We start from the raw sequence: 16,980 nt of genomic DNA, 5'->3' as shown, positions 1-16,980 counted from the left end.
AGTGTGCAGCATCAACACCCCCTCGGCGCCGCTATGACTAAACGCGATCGGCGGACGAAGTATTGTTAGTGGAATCCCCAACGCCTTCACGCCTCGATCTGAGCAAGGGAATTCCTGGAACGAGATGCTTTGCGGTGCCGTCCCAGGCAGCTTTGAAGACGCCAGACAACTGACAGCCGCGGCCGCCACTGTGCGAGGTCTGTTCGGGGATTAAGAGGCGCCTGCTCAGGTCAAGTACCTGTCTGCGATAACCCACTTGCCTCGGTGGGGACAAGTGGGTTATCACCTGTGCGGAAGTGTGTAAGCCCTCCCGCTCCTAGGCGGCTGGGCTACGATGACTCTGGTCGAACGCTTTCCCTCACCTAGGGATCTAGGGAGGACAGAGTGTATTTAAGGAGCTGTTGCGCGGCTCCTCAGCGTGCTTTCTCTCGCAGTCATGCTAGACTGATGAACTGCAACGCCCTTATGTAGATACTGTAAATAAACCCATATTCCTCGTTCTCGATGAGAACAAGTCTCTCACATCAACAACGTCCTCAGCGTGGATGAGTTGGACGACGGAATGGGCCAGCTACCATCTAATTCATGCCCGACTCCAATCCTTACACGGTCCCATTCTGTCATTTCTCTGCGCAATGCAAGCTTAGCGAACTCGATTTAACTGCTCTACGCACGTTGTACGATGGCAAGGCATCCTCGAGACCGCGGTCGCGCCGCCGCTGCTGCCCCCTGTCACAAAGACCCCTGTCCCGACTGGTGGCGCCGCGGTCGGCTCAACCAGGCGCATCGCGCCATGGCATCCGAGACTGCGCTCGCTCGGAGGCCATGCTCCCGCCGATTCTGGTGCACGCAACAGGGCTCGCCGTGTTCGTATTGTCAGGATTGGGGGCTCAATCCCATCGCTCGTGATCCGTTGTCAAGATTGGAGTCCGGCATGAATTCGAAGGTCGCTGGCCCATGCCGTCGTCCAACTTATCCACGCTGAGGACGTTGATGAAGGGAAAGCACTGCTTCTCATCGAGAACGAGGAATATGGGTTTATTTACAGTATTTGTATCAGTCTAACATGACTGTTTGAGAAAGTACATCAGTCTAACATGACTGCTTGAGAGAGAGTCTCAGTCTAACATGACTGCTTAAGAGAAGTGTGTCGAGCATCCGCACAACAGCAGTTTTTAAACACTCGGTCCTGCCCCGATACAAGGTGATGCGAACGTTCGTTTAGTCATCGCAAACTAGCCGCCTCTCCGCAAGACGGTTTACACACACACATGCACACACACACGTGTTTACGGTCCGAAACCGACACCACGCGAATTTCATAGAACTCGGAGCCGACGTCAGAGGGGCTTCGTAGAACTCGGGAGCCGTTCCGAGTAGCGCGTTGTCTTGCGTCTTGGTCGGGGCGTGGGAAGGAGCGCAAAACGGCGTTCCCGCGGCAACTCGCGCACCCGTAATAGATCAGGTCCGCGTTGGGGAGTTTGGTAACAATAGTTGGCCCGCCGAACTCATTCCGTCACAACGGCGATGAGGCTAGAGGTTGGCGGCGGTTTCAGCACAAAGCCTGCTTCATCGAACGCATCCTAGCTGAAGCGACGGAGAGTGGGGGATGCGCGTATTGTTCCCCGACACAAAGTCGATTTAGTCACGCCGTGGCTAGAGATTGGCGGCGATGCTCCCGGGATGTTGCCTCCACAGTCGCAACGGGTTGGCAAAACTTTGACCTGCAGCTGGCCGTTCTTAACACTCTACACTTCACTGCCTTCCAGAATGACCGCTGTCATCGCTGCCGCTGGGGACATGACGAGATACTAACTGAAGTTCGGAGCGTAACGTCTCCAATTCCCGCCGACGGGCAGGGTCTGTCTGGTGTAGTAATTGATTGTCGAGAAAAATCAATTCAGCTCATTGTCTTTACCCAAAACATTCCTTTAATTGTATCCGTTTGTTTCATTGTGTTCGACCCCCATAGTTATCATTGTTGAGTGCTTCGTTTTCCTTTCGAGTCAAATAAAGACTGAGCACGTTGCGCGCACATCTTGGTGCATCTTGTCGCTGCTTATTACGGTAGCACACACAGTGAAGAAATATACGTGGACGCGCTCAGTGCTCCGGCCTTTCGAAAGAACAAACGAAGCATGCTTCAAAAGAAGTTGGTGGAACTCCATTATCGCCAATGAGGGCTCAGAGTTTGGCATCGCACAACGTTTAGTGAAGAATATCAGCTCAGTTCCCGCTGTACCGATGAAATCGATGCACTGCCCCTGACAGTAGCACGCTTCCCGACAATGCGGCCAGCGCGCGCCGCCGTAGCAGACGACGCAGATCACGACTCCGCCCCTCGAACGCCTGCTCGAGCTGCCGCCGCCGCACGACTCCATTGCTTGCCGCATCGCGATGCAATACGTTCCGAGTTTTGCCCTACAGACTGTAAACGCTTGTATTTGCCTTTAAGAAGTTCGGTACACTTGACGGTGATTTTTATGGCTGCAATGCGGCGAAAGGGCAGCGTCTGCTTAGCCATGTAAGTGACGCTGAGCAGGTAATTGGAAACGACATCGTATGTGCCGCCGGAAACATCGTCGGCACATACAATGCGGCACATACGGGCTAAAGTCATTTTTGCAGTTTCTGACAAAATGTTTGCTACAAATCCGTGTTGTGTCTGATGGCGACAACGGGCTTCCATCGACACTGCGGAAATAAACAAAATATATCGCTGCATAGCACAAGTACGACCTGCGCACACAACTTTAACTAGCATGTCCCCTACAATATAGAATAGAGGCAGCAATGTAAATAGCTTGGCCAATTTTAACAGTGCTCAAGAGACGGAAGTTGAAAGTATTAGTAATCACTTCTCCTTCAGCAATGCCGGCGCGATCAAGATGCGGGCGTGTATCGTTCAGTAACTCGATTGATCGGTGCACTGGTGATGCAGGAATGAACTCCGGTCATGTTCAATGCATAGTGCAAATATTCAATTTCTCGGCACGCGTGAACTTTGGCAACTGCTAGCGCATAAAACAGAAGTGGTTTCCATTCTTGGTCAGCGCACACACAAACGAAACACGAGAAAGAAGACAGGGCACGCGCTGGTCGAACAACTGAAAGTTTTTATATGAATAAAAGGATTATACACCGACTAATTATTAAATTCATGTGGGTTACATATAGAAACCGTCATACACTCAGGACTGATCAATGAACAAGCTCGCTTCGTTTGGCAGTTGTTTACTTCGTTCGGCGCACCTCAGTAATCCCTATCTGTCGTCTGATTTTTTCGTACCATCTTCTTGTGAATCGGCAGAATTTCACTGGTGGCATCAACCCTTTCGTGTTTACATTGCTGTCGTGACAGTTAACAACACAATGATAATTTCCGGTACTCCGAAGATGCGCCGTCGCAAACAAGAGATGTTTCGCGCGCGGCGCGAACTGAACGCGGGCGCGATCGTGAAGGGAAGCGGCGGCGGAAACCTACACCCGTTGGAGGTGAAATCGTTCCGCCAGGGGAGAAACGAGCGCTGGCGTCTAGGATGGCGTCTATGGCCGTTAGCACACACGAAGAGAGCGGTACCAATTACCGGGAAAACGGCTACAAGAACGGCGTTGCACTGGTCGTGTAATGCATAGATCACCGCGGTGGTCAATACTATGGAACAACATATAGTGGCTGTCAAGTGAGGCAAACGTAGTCGCGTGTGGCCGAGAAAGGAGTGCAACATTTGCAGGCGATGGATGGAGTCGGCAAGCACAAACCAGGAGTAATTAGAGATCGCCTTCGCCATGCAGTGGGCTGCACGCCAGTTTTCACGATGATCGCTCGAACTCCGCCTATCATTGTACACTCTTAAAAAAGTTTACACCCTTTGTGGCTTATCTTGTCCCACAACAATAATCGTCATCTGTCTTGGCCGCATCTCCTTTCTTTAACGCTGCGAGCCCGGTACTTCCAAGTCAAACGGATTGCGCGTTATCAGCGGGGCACAGCATTCTCGACAGGAAATTAGCGGGCGCTGAGTTTTCAAGAAAGGAAACGCAAGCAAAAAAAAAAAAAAAAAAAGATATGGGGTTTTACGTGTCAAAACCACTTTCTGATTATGAGGCACGCCGTAGTGGAGGATACTGGAAGTTTTGACCATCTGGGGTTCTTTAACGTGCTAAATCTAAGTACACGGGTGTTTTCGCCCCCACCGGAATGTGGCCGCCGTGGCCGGGATTCGATCCCACGACCTCGTGCTCAGCAGCCCAACACCATAGCCACTGAGCAACCACAGCGGGTTGGAAACGCAAGCAAGGCAGATGATGATTGTCATTGTGGTACAAAATAAGCCCCAAAGGGTGTAAACTTCTTTGAAGAGTGCACTCCTTCATGACAAATACACTCTAAAAACAGTTGAACCATTTGGGGTGCATATTTGCCACACAACAAGATCGTCATCTGTCTTGCCCGCATTTACTTTCTTTAAAGCTGCGAGCCCGGTACTTCCAAGTCACGAACGGCATGCGCGTTATGAGCATGACAGAGCATTCTCGACAGGAAAGTAACGAGCGCGCAGCGTTTTCAAGAAAGGAAATGCGGGCAAGACAGATTATTATTGTTGTGTGGCAGACGTGCACCCCAAAGGGTGTACATTTGTTTAAGAGTGTACGAAAGGAAACACAGGCAATGCAGATGACGAGTATCATTGCGGGACAAATATACGCCCCAGAGGCTGCAACCGTTTTTACAGTGTACCGCCCATCCCACGCACACAGGAGTGGGCACGCGCACCTGTGCATTACGTGCCAGCGGTTTGGTTACGCGTGCGCTACGCGTGGCACGAATGAACGAACCCACCGCCGTCACCGAATTTTCTTTGAAACAACAGGACTATATCATCGTTGTCTTTGTTTGCTTGCACCCATTTGCCTGTGTCTTTTCATTATAAACTTTATGCACACAAGACCACACAAGGAGGGCACGGGCTCCACTCTCAAATGACGTCTTTATTGCGTTACACCCCAACAAGAAACCAGACACGCGCAGAGAAGCCATCAAGTATACAGAAAGATCACGGAAGTGACATCGCACAAAACAATTCAGCGCACAAAGTACAGACAGGTGGCGCCAAAGCCTCGAAGTTGCTACACCATCTCACCGTGACGTCACGGATTTTGACGGCGTCTGCTAAAGCCTGTTCAGACGCACGCAGAAGACAGAGCTGCTTTTCCGAGATAACCCTTGGAGCAATTCTGATAAAAGTTGTGGCATTTTAGAGTGGAAATTACAGAGGCCGTGCTTTTGCCAACTGCAAACACCAGAAGTGCTTGCAGGAGCTTTAAATACGGCACGGCTGCCATGCGTCGTCCCGAACCGTTTCAAAGCCGACGACAGAGTGGTCGTCCCTCGGTTCCGGACGTCACACAGCCTAGCCAAAATGGCGACTGCTGTCGGTGGGACGACTTGAGAGGCAGCGATTTCAAATTGAAATTTCGGGTTAAAATGTTCGCTCACAGCGATGTTCTTTTCTTTTTCTTTTGTATAACCTTATTGGGCCTTCTGCCCTCAGTTGCAAATGGAAATTCAGAGCTGTTGGACGACCGTGTCATGACCCCTTTATTATCAGTGCAGGGGTAGGGTCTACTAGAAGTTCACTGTACCAGGGGTTATTTCAGATTTCTGTCTTTCACATGTACATGAATAGGCGACATCGGAGTGAGCCCAAGTTTAAGCCTCCTCCGAACGTACGTTTCATCGATATAGATGGACTACGTGGTCTTCTAACGGAGCCAAAGACTGAACCTGGTAGTTTTCACGAACTTCTACTGTGCCACAACGGCATAAATACAAAATACTTGAAACCCGTGAAATCACGCTGACGTATACAGCGCTCAGGTTCGGGAGAAATTCGTGAAATAGAAATTTCACCTTCATTCTTTCAATAACCCAGCCATTACGGCCAAATTACCCATGAACGAGTTTCTGAAAGGACGCTTCGTCAGTCTCAAATGAGTGCCGCTTTAACGTCCCGAAGCAACACTATGGCGCCATACGAGACGTCGGAGTTTAGGGCTCTGGATTCCGATCTCCTCGGGTTCCCTTAACGTGCACCTATAAAGCCTAAGTACGCGAGCGTTATTACAGTTCTTTAACGAAAAAAATTTATAAATTCTGGGGTTTTACCGTGCCAAAACTACGATGATTACGAGGCACGCCATAGTGGGAGGACTTGGGATTTCGACCACCTGGGGTTATTTGACGTGCAGCCAAATGCACGGTGCACGGGCGTTATGCAAGCGGCTGCAGCTACTGTGCGACGGTTTAAAAACTGGTTTGTATCGCTTCACACAATACACGGCCACGGAGTCATTTTTAAGCACTTTGGAGGATCGCTTCATTCAATTTACACCGGGCGCACAATGCTTTATTCTACCCTGTCACGCGAGCTCCACGACACGAACAAAAATACCGGGTTATATCGAGCAACTCACCATGCAGCGATAAATCAGGTCTTTGTAGGCTTTGTCATCCACTCGCACAATAAAGCCGGTGGGAACAAGCCTAACAGCACGCGAACGACGAAACACGAGAGCAAACCGGATCGTTGTTTTGTCGTTCTCGCCACTGTTTAGTCAAAAGTGAAATAAAAGCTCGCCCAACTTTCTGTTCTTGTCGGAAATGCATATAGCCGACCTACAAGAACCAACCGACGCGTTTAGCTGTGGCAAACGAATCTGCAAAAAGCAACCAAGCACTGCCCACATCGCACACTGACAACTGCACAACGGTGATTTCCAAACGCTTTGCCGGGTTCACTCGAGGTTCTGCATAAGCACTCGTTACCTTGGATTTTTATTTTCTGCTCGTAGAACCGCAGGGATCGAAAACAGCCAAATGACGACACACTGTAGAAACCTGCGCAACGGCTCCGAGCGCGACCTGTGTTGTAACGTCGTCTGCCTCATTTCCGATAGCGAAACCGATTGCGAATGCGAGCAAAACACGTCGTCGCGACAGGCACGCGCCGAGCGCTCGCACACGAAGTCGAACTCGTTCGTCGAAACAGAAAGCGCAATCGTGGCGGCGTCGAAACATTCGAGGGCGGCGATTATTGCACATCGTACGCGGCCAAGCGCACGCCCCAGACCTTCGGGAGTTGACGAAAAGAAAAACACGGCACGCGTCCAAACAAGAACGGACGCGGAACTCGCAGATAAGACATCAAACGACTCGCCAGGGTCGCGGGCACGGTAGTTTTGGACGGGCCTCGAAGGTCACGCGAGCCGCCGGCGACAAATCCCTCGGGTAACACACCTGTTTATAAAAATCCACACAACGAAGGTCAGCTCACTTCTTAACGGGAAGGCCGTGAAAAGCGTTTGTAACGAAGTGATTAAGCCTAAACCTTCGACGAAATCAGCTGGCCTTGATGTTGATGAACCGGTAGCGAGCACGTACTACGCGCTCTGCGTGCATCATCACGTGGAAAAGAGCTTCCAAAGAGAATTACGCCAAACACGTACTTACTGCTTCAGCTAGCGCTGGATGAGACGCCCCACGATCACACGCAGGATCACGGCTACTCTAAAACTTAGCACTGGAACGAAAGGTCCGACGATACGTCAAATTCTCTCAACACAGAAGCAACAACGCCGCGTCAGTTCTCGGCATTCCTCCTGCATCAGGATGAGAAAACGCTTTGGCGCATGCGCTTGGTGTCGCCTGCTTCGTTCTCGTCCTTTTCGTGCTTTGAGAACAGGGTGAAGAAGAATGGAAAGCTTGACGGTGTCACTTGGGTCGCTGTACACTCAGAAACGCTGAAGCAAGACTGCAGTTAACTTTACATGCATCAAAACTGCAAGGAAGGAAAACAGCAGCTGACATCGCATACACAGCACAACCAGCGCAACGCCACTGTAGTCCGTGAAGCAGACGAATGCAAGCAGCCAACTAATCCAACACAAGCAATACCATTACCACGTTTATACTATAATAAGAGCATTAAAATTATTTTACACGTATATATGTTTAGATACTCATACGTTTACGTCCAAATGGTAAATCACACATAATTATTGGACTATGTTCAGCCATGAATTGACAAAGTGAGGCAACTATGGTAAAAATGGCAGCGTCTAGATTTTATTTTTGCATGCAAATAACGCGAACTACGGTTACAGTGATCTAGTACTACGGTTCTTTCGGTACGATCTGTACTCGAACCACCGTGGTGCAGGATACAAAGAAGTGGAACTGGTACGTTTGAAATATTTGTGCTGATCGGAGTGGCAGCCGCTGTATTAGGCACGTGACGTGCCACTACACGAGATATTGTGCAGCACGGCTCGCATATGTCCTTCAGATGCTCCGACAACAAATAACGGACAAAGTGTAATGGATATATAGGAAGCAGCTGTCATTCGTGCAACAACATGTGACTATACGAAACTCTATAAAATTGTAAAATTGGTCCATGTCGTTTTACGGTTAGAGTGTTTAGCTTTGTTGCACTCGCAAGAAGTAATTAATATAGACTGCCGGTGTCACGCGGCCACTTTCGATTGCGATCGAGCCGGATCGGGATCGAATTTCTCGACTGCGATTGGCTCCCTCCCGCATCTTGCGCAAACAAGCTAATTGCGACAGAGAAATTCTAACCCGATCGGGCGCGACCGCTATGGAAAGTGCGTCGTGTGACACCGGTATTACGTGATAAAGGCTCTACTGTAAACTCTTACTCTTTTTGTGTATAGCATCAGCGACACTCCTTGAAAGTTATTGAAATCACGACAGAAGTTGGAAGTACTATGTTTCTATGTAAAATATTGTAAACGTACGTAAAATTAAGCCGTGAGTGGTTTAAGTGCCCACTACGACACGATATTAGCTGCGGACATGGAAAATTACCTGAAAGTAGTGAACGTTGCATAAGTTAGCAGTTATATTTCAATTAGGTTCAAGTGAAAGTCGTTAAGCATTGATTAGCTTTGGTGTATTTTATATCTCCTCTACTCATGTGTTTCTTGCACAAGAAGCAACAAATCCACCACAGTGTGATAACATTACCTGGTTTCTTCCGTTACAGGCCGCCACAGACAAACAACAAAAACCATCTGTGTCCGGCTGCAGCCTCCCGAAATGCGTGCAGTCATCCAGCGAGTTCGATCAGCAGCAGTCCACGTTGACGGACGCCTCATAAGCAGCATCGGCCGCGGGCTGTGCGTTTTAGTTGGCATTCACCGTGATGACACCGAAGATGACATCGATTACATCGTACGCAAGATCCTCAATCTCAAGCTGTTTGATGACGACGCTGGCAAGCGATGGAAGCTGTCGACGAAAGACCTACAGTTTGAAGTACTCTGTGTAAGCCAGTTTACGCTGTATGGCACGCTCAAAGGAAACAAGCCTGACTTCCACCTTGCCATGGAAGGGGACCGTTCGAAGCAGTTTTACGAGAGGTTCCTTCACAAGATCAAGGCAGAGCACAAGGAGGACTTGGTAAAAGATGGAGAGTTTGGAGCACTCATGCAAGTGGATATTCAAAATGACGGCCCTGTCACTCTGGAAATTGAGTCATCTGCTTTCCGGAAGGCCGTGCCATTGCCACAGGAGCGTGGGGAACCGGATGGCGGTGCTGCGGATGATGCAGTTCCTTGATTGAACAAAAAATAATTTAAAGGACTGTTTGCAGTTCTACCCTTGCACTGCCAATTACATTATGAAGAGCAGCCCATGTGCGACACCATTTGTGTCACAACTAATGGCTCCGTGCCGTGTTCTTCCTCTGTTAGAGGGCACTCAATGACTATTCTACCCTGAAGTAGGCTGAAGGAGCTCATAATGATATATGAAGATGCATCATGTTATCGCTTTTCATGGTAAACTGGGCACCATCGAGTGGGTATTTATGAAAAGCGTTTCCTAGTTGCACAAATGGTTGGTGGTTGGGAAAATTTTTCATATCTGTGTTATGTGCAAAGCAGGATGTATAAACAAACCATTGACACATTGCAATGTGTCAAGATCTCAGCAGCTTATGGCCCAATCTGCCACCTACTTTGCACTAATGTTTTCTTCTGATTAAACAATTGGTCGGCAGATGTGCAGTGTTATCTTTTTTTTTAATAGAAGGCAGTAGATTTTACCTAAATATTATTACTTTGAGTTCACTATTGGTGACATGTATGCAAACTTCAAATTTTGATGAAACCCACCACAGTGGATGTGGCCTTCTTATGATGAGCAAAGGGTCACAAGTTAGATTCCCAGTCAAAGCAGCTACATTCCACTGGGAGTGGAGTGCAAGAACTCATTAGTACCAAGCTTTGAGTGCATGGTAAGAGCGTTACAATTCCAACCAGCACTGTAGACAGTGTATGTTAACAGCTAAAAAGACAGCTTTCAGCCCAAGTAATGAAACACGCCTGGAACCATCTGGGAGACATCTCTGCAGTGAGGTGCTACTTTGCATTTACAAGAAAAAATCTGAAAAGCATATATTTTTGCTGTATTTGAACACTTTGGAAGTGCAAACTTATGAAAAATATAGTGCACTTTACATTAAATGCATAAAAAAGTGCGACTACTTTTTCTTGTGAGCAGATAACCTTCTATTGAGTTTCCAAACCATCTTGTTTGGACAGCAAAGTAGCCTGCGTCATTTTTGACTTCGTTCCTGTCTTTGCAAAGTTGTTTCTATTGCCAGCTTCATCAGAATTGAAACGAGATTTAAGATGGCTGCTGTACGCATATCTCTCTATTTAGCCGTCTATCGCGAGTATTGGAACACACTCTAAGAAACCCTGATTAGCCAAAATTTGTTCGAGAACCTCGACTGCGGTTTCTCTCATAGCCCTATGTTGTTTCAAGATGCCTCCATCTCTCATTCAAATTTGAATCAGTACATCAAACTTGGCAATGTGGTTCTGTGATATTTGAGATGATTGTGTTTTATGTTCTCACATTAGGAATGCATATGTCGTCTTGAACTTCATTGGCAAGCTTGTTATGCAGTTTTATTAGAATTAAAACAATGGAATTCTCAGCCCCTTTTGCTCACTTGCTGCTACTTCATATATTGTATTTGTACTGAAGTGTTTCTTTTGTATTTATTGAGCATCGCAATTATCCGTTGACAGTGGCTTCGTTTATAGTGTTAAAGAAATACAAAAAAAAAATTATACAAGATCACAGCATTTACTTGACCATTAACAGTAGATATGCACAGAAACCCATTCAAGGCATTCCTCAAGCCTCTTGGCTAAGCGCCGCATTCTATGCAAAAAAATGCGGCTGCATTCTCTGCAAAAGGAAGGCAGAGGAGGTAGCTTGCACAGGAGGAAGGAGGAAGTGAACAAGAAAAATTGGTTATTGCCATGATAAGTCCTGGTGGAGAATGAGCAATGAATGAACAGCCACTAACTACCCTAAAATCAATAGGGAAGAAAATACCTTGTAATATAAACAAAGATAATGCTTGCCTCATATAGATTGCATATTTTTTTAGCTATGGCCTGCACATTTGGAGCAAGAGTGTTTAATCTCGACTCCAGTTGCCATGTATTAGCATCGCCAGGTGTGGGCCTGCGGGTTTGCCAAAAACAGACAGACAGACAGAGAACTTTATTTAGGTCCTGAGGTGCGCTACCGCTCAAGGCGGTAGAGCAGTGGGTCGCTCCCACGTCGGGGGCCCTTGGAAAAACACCAATTATTAATGGTGGCAGGGTAGCTCAAGACAAAGTCATGATGAGTGAACACAAGCAGCAAGTGTTTGGGAAATATGTGGATCCCATGTGCTGTGGGGATAAGTGGGTGCAAAGCTTGTCAAAGGCTTTCATCACGATCTTGAGATGCTGGTCTCGTGGTGCTGATAGAATGGCAAATACAGTTGTATGCACTGAGGAGTATTGAATGTAACGCTTGATGTTTAACACACCTACACTGTTTGCAAATACATGATCGACTGCAGCTTCTAATTGAGACAATAGTAAATGTGCTTTACAGTCATGCTGAATTATACAAACACCTTTTGTGGTATTACTAACAACTGCTTCCTCTGCAAACTCCTCTATGGTAAGGCTGCAGCTTGTTTTCATGCTTTTCCCTCTTTATTTCAGCTGTATGAGAGACCTCACACTATGCCTATGTGGCTAAGCACCGTTGCCAAACTTGGAGAAAGGCAAAGAAGCAAGTCTACATGCTACACCTTAGCAACTACAATGTGATAGCATCATCAGGTTCATTCCACCCACACTTGATTGAAACTGCCTCCAAGATAGGCCTGTGACACAAACCACATTAAAACCCTTGAAAGAAAATATATCATGCACTGATGTAACGATCGATTGACCAAGTCAATCTCTTTTATTGCAATCTCTGATATTAGCCCACATACCATTATTCCATCTCTGGGATTGACCCAGTTTACAATCGCACTGTCTCCGGGATCGGCCCACATGGTCAGGGGCGTAGCCAGGGGGGAGGGGCTTATGGGGCTTCAGCCTTCCTCCCCGAAATTTTTTTCGTGCTGTCATGCACTGCCGACCAAAATAACCCCGGCGCCGGAAATCATTCTGGATTTTATCTAGAACGTCATTTTCATGTTCGAAAAGACATTTCGGCACAAACATTGAGAGCTCGGGCTGGATTTCGTGGCAACGCCCATGCACCTGGAGTCGCATAATGCAAGGAGCCCCATCCGAGCACAAAGTTTCAAAGGCATTTTGATGGCGAGCGGGCTCGTTGAGGCATTTCGTGGAGGTCACACAAGCTACAGAGCGCATGGATTTCAATTCTGAAACATTATGGGCATAAAGTACTCGTAAACTTTTGATGCAAAAGGCGCATTGACATTTCCAAAGTCATGCTTTAGATTTTCAATTCCGGATCTCTGTGGGTTTAATGTTATTATAAACATTTGACGCCAAAGGTGCATTGACTCTTTAAAGTTGTACATCGGTCCATACAACGACAAGCCAAATCAACACACTATCAGACAAGTTGACAAAGCACACAGCGAGGTCCAATGAGCCAAAGTGTTGTAGTGGTTCATTTGTGCTGTCATGCCACAGAAAAGAATATCAGCATCTTTTTCACCTGTGCCAAAGCATCTCTGTCAAGGCTTTACAGCCAGCGAAGGTAACTACATTCTTATTTATTTTTTCTACTTTGATTTTTATTTGCGAGGACACATTCAGCCTCTTCAATTTTTTTGTTCTCTACCCGTGGGCTGCCAGAGCCAGCCAGAGCGCACACGTTTTTCTTATGTTAGCCCGACCACCGCGCGGCACACCTTGGTGAGCCTGTCCGAGTGGATTTTGGCCTGACAGTTTTGGACGCTCTTTGACCAGCAGACGAGAAAAAGAAACAATGGTCGCTCGCCGCCATCACTGTGGGGACCCGACAGATTGCAATGTGTTCACTTGAGGCCATCACCTTCGTGTTGATGTTACCGCAACCTCTTCGGAAAGTCTTTTGTCTCGCAGGTGTAGGATACCGAGCAGTATGCATACTGTGGACCAAGTGTCTCGCGTTTTCTTCAATATTCCTTCGGTAGCCACATTAGGAGACCAAAGTAGGGATTGGATTGTGGTCACCATGCTTTCCTTTGCGTTTCTTTTTCCATTTCGGTGCCCCCACCCCACAAAAGAAAAAAAGACGTTGCGGCACAGTGAATTGTCGCATGGTGAAAGTTTGATTTTTTTACTTCTTTTGCGGAAAGTGATGAACCACGCAACTCTTCATTTGCCGGATACTCGTATTATATTATTGCGATAGCGATTGTACGGACACTCCAGATGCGTTCCTGCCGTTGCCATCATGTGTCGTATAAACTGCAAGGGGGTTGCATCGTCACCGTGCACTGCATGCTGTATGTACAAGTGAAAGCGTTGGGGGAAGGGGGGATGGATGAGCCGACGATGGTGGCTGTCTCTTGTGTGCGCAAGGGAGAAGAGCGGGGAGGAAGCATGCTGCTTTCTGTGGCATGCGACGCATCGGAGAGAGGGAAGGGATGGGGGGATTCTGTGATCTGTGATTGCGCAACATCTTTATTTGCCTTGTTTGATACATTATATACAGTGACTTTTGCTTAGATACATAGATTTATTGGAGATACATATATTTATATAACTTGTTGCAAGGTTTTGTGTACACTTGCAGTGAACTTTGTTTCCAGTGACACTTCCTAGCCCTTTATCAAGCTGTATCTTTGCCTTTGTATATTACATCGTATCTTTGCATTTCTAATGCATATTTTGTAGAACACCAGCTTTTTGTATGTGCTCTCAGTTGCCACTAGAATTTTGGTGCAATAACTCACAATACACGACCGGTGACAGCTGCACCTGCCCAATACATTGGAATAAAGGACAGCGTCATTGATATGTTTCCCTGGCCATTGCATATGTACAAAAATGTAAACAAGGTTCTTGAATGAGAAAGCTTTATTAAAATATTTGTCCTCAACTTGTTCATTTCATGGCCTTCAGGCTTTTCATATTAGCGGCATGTGCACTGTTTTGCTGGTTTCGAACTGATATAGTCCTAAAGTTCGTATGAAATTTTCTTTACTTATTAAATAGACAAGAAAAGGTGGAAGCATTGATATCAGTTATTTCTGGCACAATTTTTGGGGACATACGAGTACATTCTATTATGAAAAAATACATATTTTACATGTCTTGACAGTGCGTAGCATGCAAGAAATCATTTGCAGCATCTTTGACAATCGCAATGCAGTTATTATTCATGTATTTGATCCCTCAACAAATTCTATAAGGAGCAGGATGAGCTGGAACGTCAACCCCCCCCCCCCAACGAAATTTCTGGCTATGCCACTGCACATGACACACCAAATCCCAGGCAGATAGGCAATGAAAGCTTCGCTTTAAAATAGGCCGAGAGCCATCAGCGATGGCGGTTGGGTTTGTCAGGCTTGTTGGGTTTGTGGTTGGGTTTGTTGGGTTTGTTGGGCTGTGCATCCGCTGTGGTGAACTGCATTCATGCCCAAAAGTTTCAAGGGCACTAAAGCTTCTGTGTCGACCTCTGTGTTGTGTATCCTGTTGTGTATATTGCTGTGCACGCATTACACATTGAATGGCAATGCACAGGTACACAGCCTAGGCACCTTACATACTAGCCTCCTGCAAGTTTGCAGATAATTTCAGTGCATAGATAATGTATTGACAATCGTAACTGTTAGTATGACACCTGTGCAGCCACAAAAACAGCTGAAAAAAAAAAAAAAAAAACGGCCGCACACTCTTCTCAAAGGGGCCACTGGAGCTAGGAGTGAGTGATGCCATGCACAATAGCGTTCGCATGTCAGACACAGCACCAAATTCCTGTGAAACACTAAACATGTAGAACTGTTTCTGGAAATGCTCTACACAGCAAGAGAGTAGACAAAGAAGGCAGCAGTTGCTGAGGTGTGGGTCTTCACAAAAAGGGGGAAAGTTGGCCCTTGAACCACAGGAGAGGTAAAGTTGAGGTGACCAGAAGTCCAGATTTAGGCGAGCAAGTCCCGATTTTGCCGCCGTGGGATCCCGCTGTCCCGCGGCTTACTTGTGGGATGGTGTTTTGTCCTGATTTTGCCTCTCTGGACCCCAATCTATCCCGAAACACCTGCCCTGTGGTGCCATTATTAGCTGTTCACTTTCTCAAGTGCAGTGGCAGCACCTTCAAAAAGACTCGCGCGGCAAGCAGCAAAGCGAAGCACTGCTCGAAATGAGGCAGCAGCACCTGCAACATTATAGTGGTTCAGAAAGCAAACTATTTCCTTGCTCTCGTGTGATTGGTCAGAATCGCATTTTTGCCAAAATTGCAGTTATGATCAATCAGGTGAGGACAAGTGACCAGTTCGCTTTCCGAACCATTATACATTACAGTGTTGCTGTGTAGTGATACAGGTTATAACAATCAGATCTGGTATGCATTAGTCAACATTAGGGGGACAGAAGGCCCGAGCAAGATGCAAAAGTTATTGGTGCCATGCTGGTGCCATGTTGAGTCTACAACCTTAACAAATATACAGTGAAACGTGTGGCATGCCTCAATTCAAGTCGTACATCGGTCAACCTTTTTTCCTGGAAGCGGTAATCGAACACACCTGATAGAGTCAGGCCAACAGGCCCAAGGTGGAAGTGAAAACTTCCACCCTTCCCACTTTTCTGGAGGCTTCGTCCTGATCCTGATTTCCACTATAGTTGGTCACATGAACCAGATTTTTTAAAATGTAGATGCACATGTGCAGCCAGTAGCCACCATGCTAGTGTAGTTGGCGCACGTGCGGCAACATTTTCGTCTGTCTATGCCATTTTCCTCTGGCCCAATGCTGTGCCATTGGAGTTTGTTTCCCCAATAATGGACGATGCCATTGCTCCATCTTTAACAAAAGGCACAACCGGCAAAAAGTAAACATACAGCAATTGCTCTTGAGACAAACCACAGCCTTGTGAAGGATCACAAGAGGAGCAAGAAAGTGCACAAGTTGATGAAGAAGTATGAGCTTCCTCAGCCAACCATTTCCTCAAGCAAGTTTAGTACAAATCTCACAGAGATGTGGAGGAGGCCATTTATCAGTGGTTCCTCAAGGCCCATGCACTGAATCTGCCAGTCACTGGACCAATTCTGGCAGCAAAGGTGAAGTATTTTGCTTTCTTGTGTCACAATGTCAATTTAACAAAAGCATAGTAATTGAAGAGGCCAGGAGGTCGTGGGCCCTAGGTTCCGAATGTCCCAGTCACATGAAGGGGTGCCACTCATGGCCAAAGGTGGGCAAATGACCTGATTTCCTGTCTTCCTCCCTCATGCTCAAAAGTGGAGCCTCATCCATCTCACCATCAACTTCTAAAATTTGCCTGCCCCCTCACATTCAAGGCATAATTTTCCTCCCATATGCTCCTTCACACTTAACACTTATTTAGCGAGAATGTGTTAATTCTCCACCATCACACTCAATTTCGTGCATTTAAGTAAGTTTAGTTGACCCC

General features: G+C 47.0%; 1 protein-coding gene across 3 annotated transcripts; it reads left to right on the top strand.

Annotated features, from left to right (window-relative positions):
• The first annotated feature begins 8,085 nt into the window (after positions 1–8,085).
• Dtd (D-aminoacyl-tRNA deacylase) lies at positions 8,086–14,455 on the top strand. 3 transcript variants are annotated; one of them, XM_050177415.3, is made up of 2 exons: positions 8,086–8,242; positions 9,072–14,455. In XM_050177415.3, the coding sequence occupies exon 2, from the start codon at positions 9,125–9,127 to the stop codon at positions 9,644–9,646; it is 522 nt and encodes a 173-aa protein (XP_050033372.1). In that variant the 5' UTR covers positions 8,086–8,242; positions 9,072–9,124; the 3' UTR covers positions 9,647–14,455. The 3 variants fall into 3 exon arrangements, with proteins under 3 accessions (XP_050033372.1, XP_054926102.1, XP_054926101.1); XM_055070127.2 differs by lacking the exon at positions 8,086–8,242 and adding an exon at positions 8,356–8,377; XM_055070126.2 differs by lacking the exon at positions 8,086–8,242 and adding an exon at positions 8,356–8,420.
• The last annotated feature ends 2,525 nt before the right edge of the window (positions 14,456–16,980 follow it).

Source organism: Dermacentor andersoni, chromosome 5 (assembly GCF_023375885.2).
Source record: "Dermacentor andersoni chromosome 5, qqDerAnde1_hic_scaffold, whole genome shotgun sequence".
NCBI classification, from domain to species: Eukaryota; Metazoa; Arthropoda; class Arachnida; order Ixodida; family Ixodidae; genus Dermacentor; species Dermacentor andersoni.
This window is presented reverse-complemented; position numbering and strand designations above follow the sequence as displayed.

Bases quoted from the DNA above. Each gene is read 5' to 3' on its own strand.
- Dtd (XM_050177415.3), top strand. From the start codon at position 9,125: ATGCGTGCAGTCATCCAGCGAGTTCGATCAGCAGCAGTCCACGTTGAC.